This window comes from Lycorma delicatula, chromosome 4 (assembly GCF_047948215.1).
Source record: "Lycorma delicatula isolate Av1 chromosome 4, ASM4794821v1, whole genome shotgun sequence".
NCBI classification, from domain to species: domain Eukaryota; kingdom Metazoa; phylum Arthropoda; class Insecta; order Hemiptera; family Fulgoridae; genus Lycorma; species Lycorma delicatula.
This window is the reverse complement of record NC_134458.1, coordinates 204,708,202-204,727,746: the sequence shown is the minus strand read 5'-3', so window position 1 is coordinate 204,727,746 and position 19,545 is coordinate 204,708,202. Positions and strand designations below refer to the sequence as shown.

General features: G+C 29.8%; 1 protein-coding gene across 2 annotated transcripts; it reads right to left on the bottom strand.

Moving 5' to 3' along the window:
* Nucleotides 1–307: 307 nt before the first annotated feature.
* sni (SDR family oxidoreductase sniffer) lies at nt 308–18,550 on the bottom strand. 2 transcript variants are annotated; one of them, XM_075365064.1, is made up of 6 exons: nt 18,493–18,550; nt 17,465–17,592; nt 16,671–16,722; nt 10,805–10,995; nt 8,388–8,537; nt 308–2,771 (listed from the first exon to the last, which is right to left on the bottom strand). In XM_075365064.1, the coding sequence occupies exons 2-6, from the start codon at nt 17,585–17,587 to the stop codon at nt 2,547–2,549; spliced, it is 741 nt and encodes a 246-aa protein (XP_075221179.1). In that variant the 5' UTR covers nt 17,588–17,592; nt 18,493–18,550; the 3' UTR covers nt 308–2,546. The 2 variants fall into 2 exon arrangements, with proteins under 2 accessions (XP_075221179.1, XP_075221180.1); XM_075365065.1 differs by lacking the exon at nt 18,493–18,550 and adding an exon at nt 17,995–18,113.
* Nucleotides 18,551–19,545: the final 995 nt, after the last annotated feature.

Here is a 19,545-nt window from a genome sequence, read left to right as displayed (position 1 = left end):
TAGATGTATAATCAAACCTAGCAGATGACATTTACTAAGCAGACAACTCTTTTCAGGTCTGAAATCATTATTTTCCCTTTAATTATAGCTCTTGGGTATCTTTTATTTACTTAAAAGATTTGAGCAACTAATCTCAAAAATTGCATTAGATATTTAAAGAAGATACTGCTTGCAGTTATACTGTCAGATATTTAGTATTACATTTTCTTTTATAAGAATTTACATTATCAGTATTTATGAAGTGATTTAATTTCTCCTAGTTGTATAACAAATATAAAACAAGGAAAAAACCAATAAGGAAATATAATCAATATACCAAATATAATCTTTATTTTAGATATAAACTTTAGATAACTGACACATAAATATAAAAAGATAATATATTAAAATAATCGCCTTAATAATAATTGCACTTATATTATTAATTATTTATTATAATTATTATAAATTGCATATATATACACACACAAGGTTTGTTTAAAAAAAATACCAAACTTTCATAACGGTGCGCCAACCAATTCACAGAGCATGTAGTAAGTAGTACTACTCCGTAACATGTAGTACTACATGTTAGTCTACTGGCAACTTTAGAAAATACTATGTTGGTTTTTGAGCTACAACAGTTTGAGTAAAAATGTGTACAACAAACCTTTCATAAGATTTATAACAAAAAAAAATGAAAGATCTTGAAAAACATGTTTATATAAATTTTGCTTTGAAGTAAGAAAGGTTTCGCAGGGACATTTAAAATGGTTCAACAAGCTGTTGGTAAGACTGTATGAACAAATTGGAGTGGTAAAAATTACTCAGTCATTTTGAAGAGGGAGCAGAACATAGACTGAACAAAATCCCAGACCTGGATGACATAACATGATGCAGTTCATGCAGATCACCACTTATTGGAATCAAAGAAAGTGAGAATCAGATAGGGTCACAGTGTGCAATTTTAATGGAAAAACTTAGCATCCATTAGATCTTGGCAAAATTCATGAATGTTTGCTGACCAATGATCCGAAAGAAAATTGTGTTAAAATCAGTGCCCTTCTTTATCATACAGTGATGAAAACTTTTAAAACAGGAGATGAGACTTGGGCTTATGGTTACAATGTGGAAACTAAGTTGCAGTCTTTGCAGTGAGTGAGGAAAGGATCACCCTGACCAAAAAAAAGGCCTGTGTAAGTTGATCAAAAAGGAAGGATGGTGATAGTGGTTCTTTCTTTGACTAGAAAGGTTTGGTCCTCATGGTCAAGCAACGAACAAGGAGTTTAATAGAGTGTGAGGGATGCTATATGCAGAAATAGACCTGAGCTGAGGGAAATCCTGAATCATGATGTTGCATGATGACTTATCACCATTACCTGGGAAAACATGAGGAGAAAACTGTTGTGAATTACTCATCCTGGGCTCTTCAGACTTCATCCCAGCAGAATTTGCCTTGTTTCCCTACTTGAAGGTAACCTTAAAAGACTTATTTTCAAATTTTAAATGAGATGGAGGAAAATATTATACAACAGTTTCACGCCATCTGCAAAAACATATTGCAGGAAATGTTCCAAAAGTGGATGAAACATTGTAGCAGTATATTGGAAGCAATTGAGGCTACTTTAAAAGGACAAACTTATATAAAGATTGAAATACATTAATAAAATTGTTATTATATAAATTTGGTATTTTTTTGTGAACACACCTCATATATATATTAACTACACCCTGAGTATTTTACTTTGTAAAGTAAAAGAAAATCTCATCATTTTAAATTAACTTAAATAAAATCAAGTACAAGTATGGATGTGTAAAAAATACCAAACTTAAATCATTAAATTAATTTAGTCATGTTTCTTTGGCAGTGCTTTATTGGACACGTTTCAAGTTAAATTTTTTTCACATAAATTTTGAAATTACATATTCAGAACACATTTCTCATCATTAATTTAATGAGGTTATTAATCTATAGCACATGTTTATTAGCTATTTCAGTTCAAATGTACTGAGATAAAAATATTTCACATTTACTGTTATTAATAATTTCAAAATTCAAACTTTGTTCTTTATTAAGAACTATTATTTAATATTATACTGTTTTTTTTTTTATTCTCATTGTGTACTCTTTCTGTTAATTTATTTCAGTTTATTCAAATTTTTTTTCTAATATAATGACAGTGGTTACAAATATATAAAAGGTATGTTTTACAGATATTGCAACATTTTTTATCGATCACATATTAATTAGAATGAAATATATATAAGTTCAAATGTGAAAATTAAAAACTGAGATAGAACTAAAAATTGAAAATTTTTGATTGTAAATTGTACTAAAAGACTTTCTATAATACAAATTTTATTTTTGCATTGAACCACAAAAAAACACTGCTTTTACAAATATAATTTGTTTAAATCAAAAAAAAAATAATTTCAAAAAAATTATGTTCACCAAATGTTTAATTTTATTTCTGATGTGGGTTAGTTTTTTTTTACAATACCATAGCTAATTGTGAGGCAGTCTCAGTCAATCTTTAAAAAAAAAGTATAAAACTTGATTGGTTGAATTACCATGGTACTGATTTGCCATCATACTGATAAAAACCACCATTATGTTTATCTGTAAGTGACAAAAACAATTTAACTATAGTATCACTTGCTGGCTCTATATCAAGTAATGCATTTTTACCTCCCATATCTGTTTTAATCCAACCTGGATGTAAACTCATCACTAAAATCTTATAATCTTTAAGATCAAAACTTAGCGAACGAGTTACTGCATTCAAAGCACTCTGTAAGTTACAGATACAACAAAATGTTAGAAATTTAAATTATGCATCAATTTTTTTTATAAGCAAGTAAATGTTAATTTTAGTTAATAATGATCAATATAAACATAATTACCAACAAACCATATTTTCAGTATGCCTGGAAAATCTCATAAAATAAAACAGTATAAAACTTAGCTGATATTAAAGAAGTTATTAATAGTTTTAAAAACATACCTCAGATCTGCAGATAAATTACACACAGATAATATCACAGAAAATTCTAAGTATGAGTTTTAGGTAGAACACTGAAGATAACAGGAAAATTTTGGTAGAAAACTCCAATATGTGTTTCAGAAGAGTAAATTATTTTTAAAAAAAATTGCAGTCTGGAAGGAAAATATATCCAAAGGATCAAACCTGATATCAGTACATGCCAGCAAAGCTTCAGCAGAAATAAAAAATGCATTTTTGATTTAAAAGGAGAATGCCTAAAGAAAATTAATGCCAAAACATATATGAATACCAAACTTTCAATCTTGTTCAATTGCATTGACAGTGTTCATCACAATGTAAAATTACCAAGAAATTTAAATCAGGAAAACAAGAACTGTTAAGATTGGCCACAAAGCAAAAATATTACTTTGTTAGTGGGCATGTAAAAACTAAACTATATGAATTTGTGTAATTAAATATGTCCCGCTATGAAGAGTAATTCTTTGCAAAATATTGAAGTATTATGGTTACAGTATATTAAAATTGTCAACCTTAACTCATCCTGATTGAACTGATAAAAGAAATCTCTGAAAAGATTTTCTGAACTACAAGCTGAATATTGGAACCAATATTCGTCCAGTGAGATACCTTAAAACAGTAGAATTATTGAAACAAATGACTAGAGTTACTGTCTTGCAAACTAAAAGATTTGCAATGCATGCGTCTGTTGATATTCCTTGTGCCTACCAGTTGTTTCAGCAATCTATCCCCAACTTTAGCATCAGCTGAGCTTTCTAAACTTTGATGAGCAATACCAACCAGATGTTAATAATTAACCTCTTTTTTTATATATATAGTCTTCCTCTTTTGCTGTGCATCTGTCCATTTCTCTGCAATATATATTTCTATGTATTACATCAGCAAAAAATTCTTTAAGTTGATCTTGGAACCATGTTTGCGTAGCCATTTTCATTTCTTTATTCCCTTTCAATTAACTTCCAGCTAAAGTGGATTTTAATGTACTAAAAAAGTGGTAGCCTGACAGCACCAAATCAAAGACTGTAGGCTGAGTGTGGTGAGAGTTTAATTTGGTGATCATATATCTTGCTACTGTTTAGCAGTATGAGGGTGAGAACCATCTCTTCACTTAACAAACTATGTCATTTAGTGTAAATAGCTAAATACAGATAATTTTTCAAAAACTCTAAGTAAATGACACTGTTGACAGTATACTAACCCCTTAAATAATGGCAAGAATAGGCACACTCTACTTTGTTTTTTTAATTCTGATTCATAATAGCACATCCATTTTTCATTACAGGTTACTATTTGACTAAAAGATGCATCATTATCAAAATAAGCTTTCAGTAGTGTACAGATCTATAATCTTAATGGTTTTTTTTTTATGTGCTTCTATAACAATTTTCAATACCCAACTAGCATATCTTTAAAAATTGCAATTTATTATTAATAATCTAATGAACTGTACCAACACTATCGCTGTTATTCTGCGCTATTGCTTGAAAGAGTATTTTTTTTGGAATGGTCCCTTATAAATTTTAACCACATCCAATGGTAATCTCAGGAAAAATACCAAAAAACTGAACACCCTTTCCCGCTGACCACTCACACCAGTACAGTGTTGCTCTGTTCCCTGTGTGACTACAATAATAATCTATATTATCGTTACTTAGTTTCTGTGAAAATATTCATGGCATTTCTTTCTCTATTTTTCTTCCTTAAACAATCATTCCTTTTTTTCTTTCTTGGCTACTTTCCTCTACACTCCATATAAAAATTAAACCTGCATTTAGTACTTATACAAAATGGTAAACTCTAATTGCAGAATTATAATATAAATATTTATATTGTGCAATAATAAATTCTAATTTTGCAATATTAACACTTAGCGCCACGCCTTTCTTTCTTTCTCTTTCTTTTTCCTGTTTAGCCTCCGGTAACTACCATTTAGATAATTCTTCAGAGGATGAATGAGGATGATATGTATGAGTGTAAATGAAGTGTAGTCTTGTACATTCTCAGTTCGACCGTTCCTGAGATGTGTGATTAATTGAAACCCAACCACCAAAGAACACCGGTATCCACGATCTAGTATTCAAATCCGTGTAAAAATAACTGGCTTTACTAGGACTTGAACGCTGGAACTCTCGACTTCCAAATCAGCTGATTTGGGAAGACGCGTTCACCACTAGACCAACCCGGTGGGTTCTTAGTGCCACGCCTAAATCAGTAAAACTTCACCCCAGGCCAGACATTTTTTATTTATTTATTAAGACCATTATGTGTGCATCAAAATTATACACGTGGCCGTTTTGACATTGCTAAAAATGTATCAGATTGATACAGATGGCGCTAAGAGTGTTAAATAAATAATTAGTCATACAACAAGCTCCCAACTGACATCACACTGAATGAAGCGGGTTAAATATTATAATTTTGCAATAAATAATATTTTATAGTTATTATAAACACTTTTTTTAACTGGCTACTCACAGATCTTGTCCAAATAACTACTTGTAACAACGAAACCTATAAATTAGATAGATTATGCAACCACATCATTTCTGTCATCTTTCTCATCACGTGGTCCATTTAATAACTTATTTGGGTCTAAATCATACAAGGCGATGCCATCTAAAGTTTTAACTCGACTAAGAGCAACATAAATCTGCCCCTTTGCAAAATTTTTCTTGCTGAGGTCTATCACTGCCTCGTCAATAGTTCTTTCTACCTTGCAGTTTGTGAACAGTTACAGCCCAGCTTAGTATTAGAGGTAGAATTCTGCACTCGACATCTCCATATCCCTTTGTCACTTGGAACATTGTACAAACTGGTGAAATGGCTTTGTCGCAATCATCAACCTCTTTCATTCTAAGAACAATAATTTCATCACCAAAGCTTCTGGTAACTCTCCTTCCTTGTATATCAAACCAGAACATTGCTCTTGTGTTTTGTTTGGCAAATATTAGTGTATTAAACTGACATGGTGAGCATGATCGTAACAATCAGCTGTAAGTCGATTAAAAAGAATCTTTCATTTCGTAACAATCAACTGTTGTATGTTCTCATTTGTGAGAATCTACATTCTCATTGTTCCAGAAATACATATACAGGGTGATTCAAAGAAACGGGAAATTTTGAAAGTTGTGTTGGTAGCCGTGGGCGATTGGTATCACTTGATAAGTGGCGCCAGCCTCTCTAACCTAACCTGCCATTTCGTTGTCATGGATCCTTGGTGTGGTGCGCAACATGCATTTGCTATCAAAGCGTTTTACATAAACAATGACAGTGTGGAGGGAGCGCGAAGAGAATTTCGCCGTCATTTTAATCTTGGATGGCACGACCGTGTTCCATCAGCACATGCAATTACAACATGGATATCTAATTTTGAGGAAACTAGTTCGGCAATGAAAAAGAAACCTCCAGGCCATGAGCGAACCGTCCGTACACCACAGAATGTTCAAGCTTTACAAGATGCTGTCACACCGAGGCACGAAAGTCCACTTCGGTCAATCCGTCGTCTCTCAGCATCTTTACAATTGCATAGTTCAAGTGCTCGAAGAATGTTAGTGAAGGACTTGCAATACCATCCATACAAGTTGCATTTGTACAATTACATGTAATAAAATTCATTTTCTAAAAAAAATTTTTCATTAACATGATTTAATTTTTTTAATTTCCCGTTTCTTTGAATCACTCTGTATAATGTAACATAATATACAAGTACTAGATAACACTAAAAATTGTAAAATAAAATAATTTATAAAAAATAAATACTGACTTCAACAAATAATAGTACTAAAATTTTACAATTAATTACAGTTTTATTTATTAACTAAAGTAAAAGTACAGTAATAACTATTTTTGAAGTAGGTGCCAGCCAACACTGGTTAAACAAAAAAAAAACCTAAGATCTATATAATGTAAATCCTACATAAAACAATGTAAAATTGGTATTAGAAGTTTTACTACAATAAAATAAGATCTACAAAAATATAATACAACAATAAAATGCAGCATACAGAAATAAGATGTAAGAATACTTTATAGATGACTAGTACATATACTATCACCAAGTATATATGCCTTAGCGAACTTAAGATGAAGTATGAATGTGAAACACTCTCTCTTATATGCTCTTGAGATCCCATTTTACTTGTGGGAATCCCATTTAGCTGCCTCGCAATCAGTTGAGGTAATAAATTTACATAACTTTATGTTTAATTTGTGTTGGCTGGCACTGACTTCAAAAATAGTTATTTGTTGTAAATGCTTTTACTTTAGTTAATAAATAAAAATACAATTATTTGTAATTTGTTAGTACTATTCTTTGAAGTTGGTTTTTATTTTTTATAAATTTTAAGTGGCATAAATTGTCATTAATAGCTGCTAATAATGCCAAAACATGTGAAACTGCTACACCACTATTTAACTTAGATGACCTATTGGAACCAGTTTATTAAACATAGTTTTAACTGTTGGCATTCTATACTTACTTTCAAAATCCATAAATGCTTCCACTTAAAATAGTCCATATATTATGGAGTTATCAGGTCATATGTGATGAAGTTTAGTCTTACCGTTACCTTGTATAGAACTTGAAGATGTAAATATAGTACACATTAATAGTTACATAAAATTAAACCTTGATAAACTGAAAACATTACTTATTCAGTTTCTTTTTATTTCCCTTCCTCTTCATAGAATACAACATTCTTGAATAGATAATTGATATATAACTTACTCAACACTTTGGAGCCATAACTACATTTTTAATTCCATCTCAGTATCAACAGAATAGGCAAATTATTGAAAACTAGCGATGTAACACTTCATAAAATTTAAATTAATCAATTTACTAAGATTTTTTTTTTCATTACTTGCTAGAATTGTTTACAGAGAAGGGCCTCTCTGAAGAAACTTCTGGAGAAACTGTATGCATTTTGTTTGATTTATTTTCTGCTCCACTAAAGTTTATCAATACTGTTTCTTACAAGCTATGTTTTGTTTTTAATACATGACAACCACCACAATCTCATTTTGATTTTTTACAACATACATTTAATTTAAAACAATTATTGCATATAGTTCATTTCAGTTACACACTTTTTCTAAAGTGTTCATTTAGTTTTTCTCTAAACAGCCTTCAATATTTACTTTTCTGTGTTCTTACAAGTGCCTATTTTATATTTTATTACATGAGTAGTCTATCAACTACTAAAGGAATAATAATGAAGTAAATATTTCAATGTACAAAAAATTGCATAAGCACTACTCTGTATAATCTGATCTCATTACAAATTAAGTTTATGAATTAATGCTGTATCATAATACAGTATTGTAAAGCATAAGTCAAAATTTCAGTTACTTGAGTAAATTATTTCCCTATAGTTATATTTTTACCTTGCTACATCGATAAGGATAAAATCCACCTTGTTGATTATCAGCTATCGATCCTAAAACAGAGCTTAAATTAATTACAGCAGCTCTTTGAACACCAAGTGGTGCTGATGAATTTAAAGTGGATGCTTCTTTTAATAAAGGAATAAATGCCTGGAAAAAAATAGTTTAATAAAAGAATAGTACACATCCTTTAAGTTTGTAAGAAATTGATAATTAAAATAGTAATATTCTGTTAACAGATTTTTTTCAACAGAATTTAAAGTTGGTTTTGTTTAAATATAAAATGTTTTTTTATAAATTACATTAATGATTATTTATATTATATTTTCATCAAGAAAAATTCTTTTGGAATGATTTTAATATATTTCTTCACATTTAAAATTTTTAATATCACATTTACAAGCTTAAAATTAATTTGAATGTGCTTTTATTTTTTTGAGGAAAATTTTGCTTAAGTTTTAAATTTGTTTAATTCAGGAAAGTCTTGAATGTCAGCTGTACCATAAAAATGTTATATAACCAAACACATTTTGATACACAATAAAGCAGGCTGATTTTAATCATAAATAAAAAATAAAAAAAATAAAAATATATATATATTACATATATATATATATATATATATATAATATCTTTTAAAGTCATTTAAAATTTATATCTTTGACAATAATTATAATAATTCTTCTTTTTTAATTAGCCATAATTACAGCCAATAACTGTAGGCATAACATCTGTATGATAAGGTTATCTTTAAGAATATGACTGGATGGTTATAGATTGAGGTATTAGGCATTGATGCTGCCTCTCGCAGATACTGTTCAACATTTACATTGAAGATATAACATTTATATTATTAGAGAAAAAGAGATAAATGTAGGAGGATGAAAAATAAGATTTATACAGTTTGCTGATAATATGGTAATTCTAACAGATTGTTAATATGCGCTTCAAAGGTATGAAAATAAATAGAGGAAAATTAAAATAAAGGAATTAAACAACAAAGAGGATTTAGTTGTAAGGATAAGTGAAGGAAGAATAAAAAATTACAGATATTTGGGTACTATGGTGACAGAGAGTGTAAGAGTATAATGGAAATAAAAGGAAGCCTTCAGTAGAAAGAGGTAATTAATATGCAATAGAAGTCTGGACTTAAGAGTTAAGGAAGAGGTTAACCAAATGCTACGTGTGGTTTGTCTTGTATGGTAAAGAAGCTTGTTGATGGTGAGGAAGGGGGACTGGATTGAGGCTTTTGAGTATATGTGAGATGTGTGCATGAAGAGTAAGATAGATGGATATGTGAGGAACGAGGAAGTAATGAATAGGATTAAAAAAGAAAGAGCACTTACGGATTAAGTATAAAAAAAAGGAAACTGGTTAGAAGAAGTGGAATCTTAACTGCAGTAGAAGGAGAAATGAAACGAAGAAGAAGGATGAAGTTAATAGATGAGCTGAAGATAGGAAACTGCAAGGGGACAAAGAAGAAAGCTTGGAACAGAAATGGATGGAGATAGCAGTAGTGTAAGGGTCCTTGTCACCAAGCAGACACCAGATGAAGATAAACATTGTATGAATTACTATTTCTGATAAACTATTCATTATAGTTTACAATGCCACCTTAAGGATAATTTACTGAAGAACCACTTAAATTTGTCTAAATGATTATTTTAACATTTAAAGTTTATCCTAATCTATACCACTGTTTATCATTCACATCTCAAATTACTGCTACATTAGTGTGTATTTAATCACTTCCTGTTTCATCAGTGAAATATAAGTAGTCTTTATATAAACAAAGAATTTATTTATTTTTAACAAGAGTGGTTGTCATAATAAATCATGTCTCAAAAGTAGATTATAAATACAAAATTTTGATAATCCCCTTGAAACAATAATTGACAAACAGAATCCTGGGTAATCAGGACTATATTATATAACATTTATTAAACAGTAACCGCTTGTTTTGAATTTTGCTAAGATAATTTTTATTTTACATTTCTTGAAGGAATAAATTGGCAATTAACCAGTTTGATTTTTACTTTTAACAAAAATAGATTTTACTTGCTTAATTCTGCATATGATTATTTTAAAAATAATCACTTATTAGATAGGCGAGGTATACTAGTTAAATATTAATATTATTGACTAATTTTGTTCTACCATTTATTATTGGATTCTAATTAACCTCACACCCCAGTTTGGCAGAAAACTTAGATATAATAATGTCTCGACTAATATGGCTGTGTGATTTTATGACATGATAGTGGAGACATGATAAGGTTCCACTGTCATAGAAAAGGATTCCAGCTATCAACTAGTCTCAACTAACTAACATTGATTTAGGTATCTAGAGGCTTTGATACCATTATACATGTTGACCTACACTTTCTTACTCGCTCAACGAATTAAAAATACTTTACCTTTGTCAACAAAAGTGGAGCTGTGGTATTGACAAGAAAATGTTCTGTCATTTGTTCGGCTTTAACAAGATTAACTCTTGTAAATTTTGATGAGATTCCTGCATTATTTATTAGAACATTAAGTCCACTTCCTTTTACAATATCTGATACTTCTTTAACTAATAGTTCATATCTGTTGAAATCTTTCAGATCTGTTAAAAAAATTTTCTTAATTAGAAAGGATCCCGTGTATAGTTAATCACACTTAATAGAGTTTTTAAACTAACACACACAACTCAAATCTGTAAAATAACTAGTACACTCATTGGCACATTTCTTCAAAAAATAAATTAAAAGAAAACAAAAAAAGTACATCACATTAATACACTCGCAAACAAATTCAGAGAAACAGCTCATAAATTTAAAAAATCTGGATACAATATACAGTGTGCCCATAAGATAATGGTGGGGTTTCTAATATCATAGTTTTGGAACAAAGCATAAGAGACATGAACCTCTTTAGTAGATTTTGATATGCACCACTCCTTTAGCTGCTTTACAGACATCAAGAATAAATCTAACTTCTTGTAATACACTACAAAAATAAACCATAGGGATAAGATCTTGGACACTAAGGAATGTGGACTATCCACCCTTCTCATCTGACCCATCGCGTAAGAAATGTTTCAGTTAGGTAATCTAATCCCACACAAATATTGCAAAATAATGAAGAGCACCGCCATCTAACTAGAGAATGGAATCCTCCAGTATTTAACATAGGCATAAGTTTCTTTCCTGTATGTTTTTTCCAACAAAAAAAGGGACTAATTATTCACCCAAATGCACACAACACATTAACTTTTAGGCTGTCACATTGATGTTCCATAATGACATGAGCTCCCTCTATGAATCATGAGACCTTGCCATTGGTGAGGGAGCTTGAGTACTCAGTGATACAAAGTAGCTGGACCGAAGGTACAACCATATCAGAGAGGTATCTGTTGAGAGTCAGACTAAGGAATGATTTCTGAAAGAGGGCAGCAGCTCTTTCAGTAGTTGTTAAGGGCATAGGTCAGGACGACTTAAACAGCCATATCACAACATCACTCAGTCCTCTGAGTACTGCACAGCTGAAAGCAACGGAAAACTACAGCTGCTTTTTTTCTAAGAAAATGTAGCTCTCTGCATTTTATAGCAATGATGAAGGCGCCTTCCTTGGTAAAATATTCCGGAGGTAAACTAGTCCCCTGTTCAGATCTTCAAGTCTAAAAAAAGGCTGGTAAATTAGAAAATTTAAACAGGGAAATGGATAGGATAAATGAAGATGTAGTAGGAATTACAGAGGTTTGGTGGAAAAACAATTTTGGTCAAGTGATTTTAGAATAACTAACTCAGCTTCAAATAATGGGCAGGCAGGAGTAGGTTTTGTAATGAACAAGAAGATAGGGAAGAGAGAGTAGAGTATTTGAAAATGCATATCGATAGAATCATTGTAGTAAGGATAAAATTGAAACCTAAAACAAATAAACGATTGTTAACGTCTATATGCCTACAAGAACCCATGATGATGATTGAGGTAGACTGTGTATACGAAGAAATTGACGAAGCAATTAACACATAAAAGGAGATGAAAATTTAATAATAGTGGAGATTGGAATGCAAGCATTGGAAAAGGCAAGGAAGCAAATATAATGGGTGAATACGGGCTGGGCAAAAGGAATGAAAGAGGGGACCTACTTACAGAGTTTTGCACAAAGTATAATGTAGTAATTGCCAACATCCAGTTTAAAAATCATAATAGAATATACACATGGAAAAAACTTACCCTGGAGCAGACATTGGTAGTGACCATAATTTAGAAATAATGAAATGTAGACTGGGGTTTAAAAACATGAAGAAAAGGTGTCACATGAAAAGGTGGAATTTAGAGAAGCTTGAGGAAGAGGAGGTAAAGAAAATTTTTGAGGAGGACATCGCAAGAGGTCTGAGTAAAAAAATAAGGTAGAAAATGTAGAAGAAGAATATGAGAATATTATAAAGGAAATTCTTAAATCAGCAGAAGCGAACTTAGTGGAACAGAGAGAACTGGTAGAAAACCTTGGATTTCAGACGATAATTGCAGCTGATGGATGAGAGTAGAAAATATAAGAATGCTAGTGATGAAGAAAGTAAAAGGAAATAGAGGCAATTAAGAAATACTATAAACAGGAAGTGCAAACTAGCGAAAGAAGAGAGGAATAAAGAAAATTGTTCAGAAGTGGAAAGAGAAATGAACATTGGTAAAATAGATGGAGCATACAGGAAAGTTAATGAAAATTTTGGGATACATAAATTAAAATCTAGTTATGTGCCAAAGATGGTACACCGATTTATAATATGAAAGGCAAAGTCGATAGGTGGATGGAATATATTGAAGAGTTATAAGGAGGAAATGAATTTGAAAATGGTGTTATATAGGAAGAAGAGAATGAAAGGGGAGAAGCAATACTGAGATCTAAATTTAAGAGAGCATTAAAAGATTTAAATGGCAGAAAGGCTCCTGGAATAGACTGAATACCTGTAGAATTAATGCGCAGTGCAGGTTGATTGATTGCGCAGTGAGGAAGTGATTGATAGATTATACAAACTTTTGTGTAATATTTATAAAAAAGGGGAAGTTCCGTCAGACTTCAAAAAGAGTGTTATAGTCATGATACCAAAGAAAGCATGAGCAGATCCATGTTAAGAATACAGAACAATTTGCTTAACTACCCATGCATCAAAAATCTTAACTAGAATTCTGTACAGAAGAATTGAGAGGAGAGTGGAAGAAGTGTTAGGAGAAGACCAGTTTGGTTTCACAAAAAGTATACAGAAAAGGGAAGCAATTTGAGGCCTCAGATTAATATTAGAAGGAAGATTAAAGAAAAACAAACCAACATACTTAGCATTTATAGACATAGAAAAAGCATTCGATAATGTAAACTGAAATAAAATGTTCAGCATTTTAAAAAAAATTAGGTTTTAATACAGAGATAGAATAACGATTGCTAATATTAACTGGAACCAAACAGCAACAGTAATAATTGAAGAACATAAGAAAGAAGCCATAATAAGAAAGGGAGTCCAACAAGGATATTCCCTATCCCCGTTAGTTTTTAATCTTTACATAGAACTAGCAGTTAATGATATTAAAGAACAATTTAGATCCGGAGAAACAAAACAAGGTGAAAATATAAAGATCCTATGATTTGCTGATGATATAGTAATTCTAGCCGAGAGTAAAAAGGATTTAGAAGAAACAATGAATGACATGGATGAAGTCCTACACAAGAACTACTGCATGAAAATAAACAAGAACAACATGAAAGTAATCAAATGTAGTAGAAAATAATGAAGATGGACCACTGAATGTGAAAATAGGAGGAGAAAAGATTATGGAGGTAGAAGAATTTTGTTAGTTAGGAAGTAGAATTACTAAACATGGACGAAGCAGGAGTGATATAAAATGCTGAATAGCACAGGCGAAATGAGCTTCCAGTCAGAAATATAATTTGTTTACATCAAAATTTAATTTATGTCAGGAAAAGATTTTTCAAAGTATATATTTGGAGTGTCGCTTTATATGGAAGTGAAACTTGGATAATTGGAGTACCTGAGAAGAAAAGATTAGAAACTTTTGAAATGCGCTAGTATAGGAGAATGTTAAAAATCAGATGGGTCGATAAAGTGACAAATGAAGAGGTGTTGCGGAAAATCGATAAAGAAAGAAGTATTTGGAAAAATATAGTTAAAAGAAGAGAAAGATTTATAGACCACACATTAAGGTATTCTGGAATAGTCGCTTTAATATTAGAGGGTCAGGTAGAAGGAAAAAATTGTACATGCAGGCTATGTTTGGAATATGTAAAACAAATTGTTAGGGATGTAGGAGTTTCACAGAAATGAAATGACTTGCACTAGATAGGGAATCTTTGAGAGCTGCATCAAACCAGTCAAATGACTGAAGACAAAAAAAAAATGACATGAGAGGTTCAATACCCCATATTCAAGCATGTTCATTGTACTCATACAAAAATATAAAATGAACTTTATAACGTAGCTTTAGCACTGAAAATAAACTTTTATTAATAACTCCGCATCGTAATCTAATTTATCCATAATGTCAATAACAAATTCAAATCATTAAACTTTGTTCTGTTAATAAATTCTATAAATAGTAAAATGTAGTTGCATTTTTTTAATGTTTGTTTTTGGAATTCCTAACTCTACAGAACATTTTCACACTGATTTTGAAGGCTACACAAATAACTTGTTCACACAGCTTCAATGGTCTCATTAGTCATCCTGTATGTCACTGATTTAGTCATCTGTCCATTTATCTGAGTTCTTCCATCAGCAAATGTTATTTTCACGTGTTGGTTCTCTGTTCATTGAATACATAACAACTTAGCAAACCAGATAACATATTGAACACTCCTCTACACAGCAATCATTGTGACTAAACACCTTCATACAGCTACTGATTGTACCAAAGCACACATGCACTGGTGATAGAGCTAGTTTACATATCAAAAACTTGGAGTTTCTTTTCATTTTTATGAATGCTTCATATCTATGTCATGTACTGTTTAAAACCCCTCACCATTATTTTACAGGCACACTTAATCCTTCAAAACAATAAACAAATCGGTACTTAAAGAACACAAATCACTGAGAAAACATAATACCTCTGGAACACAGAAATTAAGCTGTTCTATATTGGATCTAAAACACCTAAAAGCCCTCCATACAGTCACCATGTGCCAACCACCTCACAAACACAAAGCCATCAAAATTTACATTCTACACATATACAAAAACAGGATCACACCTCAACATAATGAAGCACGTAAAATTATTTAAGCACAGCTCAAATCACATATACATTTTGACTATATTTTTATTCTGTGCATACCAAACAGCATCAATCCAGATAGTCGCAAAGAGAATTGAAATATTTTGAAGTGTTTTAAAAAAATTGTTACACAATTTGGTTTGGTATATTGTTACAAAATTTCTAATTTAAAATAGAACTGTATGTCTATGTAAATGTAATTAATATAGCTTTTAGTTTTGCATTCCAACAACTGAGTTTTCTGAGACTACAGGTAATCTAATTTAAATGAAAAAAAAAAAAAATCTGAGTGATCTTAATCATTCAGGAAATGATAATTAATTAATCATTCATAAAGTGATATTTTTTTTGTACTTGTTATATAAATAGACAAATTATTAATTAGTCCATAAAAATCTATAATAGCCAGTAATTTATACAGGAATTGTACATAGTATTAATATAAGAATCAATTTCTCAAAAATGGTTACCACTGATATATTAATAAATTATTAAATACTATTAAAAAGTACAAGTCCACCTTACCAGCAATTAATTTTGAACTTCTCAAGATCTTTCAGCCCTTAAGACAATTGTCAGGAGATTAAAATATAATTATAAAAAAGTTAAAATATTAAGCAGTCATGACCTATTGCTAGTTATCAGTATCTGATATTTTAATTTTTTAACTTTATTTTATATTTTAATCTCCTGATGATGGTTTAAGAACTGAAAGATCTTGCGAAGTTCAAAATTAATTGCTGGTAAGGTGGATTTGTACTTTTTAATAATAATTAATAAGTATTAATGTAATTTGGTGGTTCATTAAAATGAAGAGTTTGATTTCATTAAATTGGTGACAGTTTACTGCAGTTGGTGAACTGACTTTATGAATATGCATATTTCAGTGTTAAATTAATCTTAGGACTTATAATAATACAATTTGGATAAACTACAGGACAGATATGTTGGATTAGAATGAATGGCAATGCAACAAGTTAAATTTTCCAGATAGTTATAACTACAACTTACCCAATTGAAATACATGTAGATTATTATATTTCTGTGACAATTCTTTTAATTCCTGGAACAAAAAGAATGGAATGAAGTAATGTACATTTTAAGATTTTGGTGAATATAAAAATTTTGTCCATATCATAGAAAAATAATACAGATTTTGTATACTGTAGGATTATTACTGTGACCATGTCATTAGGATTTCATACTGGTTGTAAGGATTGCACAAATTAGAAATATAAACAAATTATTTGTGGAAACACCTTTTGGAGGATGGATAAGCAATTAGAATAGTATAAATAAATTATTGGATGCATATCACAAAATCAGATAAAGATGATAATTTCCTGTTTTAAATGAAAGAAGTACAAGTAAAAGAAGAAGAGAAAATACAAAACTAGAGCAAAGAAAGTTGAAAATAGCATAGTCTTGGTTGACACAGTATTACATAAGATAGGAAACTGGAAAAAATTGTTGATCTTATTTGGAAGCAACAGTAGTAAAGATAAATACAGTAATTTCTTTACAGATCTTTTTTGTAGATAAATTTTTAGTGCTATTAATATAATAATTTGCAACACAATAGCTAGTATATATTATATTTCTAGGTTTATAAAAATTAATGATGGCAGATTTATAATTTAATTCAGCATCACTCGTGGACGATACTGAAATTACAAATTACAGGCAAAATTAAGGTATTCTCTATAATGTTACATGTTTATAGGTCTTCAATCTCCTTAGTGATAAAAAATATTTGCATTTACAAATTGTTATCAAATGAAATATGAAAATGAATGCTTTTTTACCTCTGCTTTATTTGGATCACGACATGTAGCAATAACACTTTTTGCTAGATTATTTGTCAATAAATTTTTCACTAATCCCAAACCTATTCCTCTATTACATCCAGTTATTAAAACAGAATTCATTTTATCTGAAACAATTACAAAAATTACTCTAAAACTGAAAAATTTTATTAATTTTCTGTTAAGTTTATTATTATAGCAAATGCATATCTGAATCTTAAATTCAAAATATTTTTGGAGTAATATATATTTTTTAATTTTTATCAATCTTACATCAATGCTGTTAACAAATAAGTAATTCTGAAAAATAAAATTATTAAGTGATCAAACAGTAACTGAAGTTAACAAGTAAGCTTAAAGATCTTTACAAGAAATAGCAATTACAAAATTCTACTTTTACTTGTAAACTTTAAATATGCTAAAATAAATAATTAAATTTTGTGCAAGTTATCAAAATTTTTGCAATCAATTTCATTAACTTCCATCTGCATTATCAACTCACTTTACACACAATTATTACAAAAATATACCTTGTGATTTGTTTTATATTCATAAAATATGTTGAACACATTTTCTTGTAATAAGCTACAGCAATAAACATTGATTGTACTGCTTTAACAATGTTATGCTAACAATATATGTGAATTGTATTAAGTTTCTAACAGATCTATAAGGTACCAATCATAAATATATTTTAATTCATGGGTAATATATTTATCAGTCAATGATGTTATATCGAAAAAATTAAGAATCCTTAACATCGATGAATGCGTATTCACTTTTTAAATTACATTTAACACACTCAATTTTAACGCAAGTAAAAATCAATTTAAGTTACTCGTATAATTTGCTGAATGAAGGAAAATTAATTAGTATTCTTATAACTAAAATAGCTATTTAACAGAATAAATAAGCTTTAAATCAAGCACAAAAGTAAGTCGACAACGCAATCAAATTAATTATCCAAATTTAATTAATAGGTAAGATTTTAAGTTTATTATGAAATAAGCTTGAATCAATAAAAGTACCTAATCAGAATTTAGAAGGGTTATTGAAAAGAATAACCTTAATTTCAGTTGAGTTAGGTTATGTAACAACTCAGGGCAGCCATAACATAAGTTAGTTTTTATTTAATATGTTTTTTTGTATGTAGAAAGTAATTCTCTGTTAAACAATCTTTATTATAGAGTAAACAAATAGCACTTTAAAGAATATTTATTTTGTGTTTTATTAAATTATAAAATAAGTTATGTTGATACACAGTTCATACATCCAGCCCTAATTAATATTTAATATACCACTACTTTTACGATTGCCACTTGAAACCATAGCTAAGTAACTATATATTTTACACTATTTATTTTTTAGAATTATTGAGTTTTGTTATAATTCTTTATTATAATATAGTGTATACTTTACTCGATAATCAAATTATATTCTTCCTCTTTGGTTATGAGACATTTTGTGCAAGTTGACCAACTTCAAAGATCAAAAAGTTTTATTAGTTATGTTTGTGTTAAATTTTTAGTATTGTAGGTTATAATTGATGTTATAACAAACTTAATTATTATGGCAGATAATAATGACGCAAGTGACGTGAATTTAATTAGTAGTGGTACAGATGATAGTAGTATGTGCAATTGTCCCGCTGAAAAAGAAGATTCAAAACCAGTAAACGGTATGTTTGACAATATTATATTGTTTGTATATACGCTTTCTGGAGGTTATGTTTTGAATATATAGTTAGTTGCTTGAAAGTAACGTTTTTGTTTTAAAAATATAATTACATAGCGCTTGTTAATAACTGAAACACATTTCTGAATGCGACTAATTATTTTCATTACAATTAGTTTGCAATTAAGTTACTAATTTTGATGCAATATGTGTCTACATAGTAGACCTTTATTTTTTACTACCTGCTTGTGATGCCTATTCTTTTTAAATAACACTGATCGCTTAAAACCGTAATAGTTGAGTTATTTAAAATGTATCGTTTTATTTAAATAAATAACCCTAATACATGTTTAAATTATCAAATTATTATTTTACAGAACAAATTTATTGTAGTTCTTCAACAAGAA

Bases quoted from the DNA above. Each gene is read 5' to 3' on its own strand.
- sni (XM_075365064.1), bottom strand. From the start codon at position 17,587: ATGAATTCTGTTTTAATAACTGGATGTAATAGAGGAATAGGTTTGGGA. The intron at 16,723-17,464 runs GTAAAAAAGCAT...TTTTTGTTCCAG, and splicing joins GTGATCCAAATAAAGCAGAG to GAATTAAAAGAATTGTCACA. The intron at 8,538-10,804 runs GTAAAGTATTTT...ATTTTTTTCCAG, and splicing joins CTCCACTTTTGTTGACAAAG to GCATTTATTCCTTTATTAAA.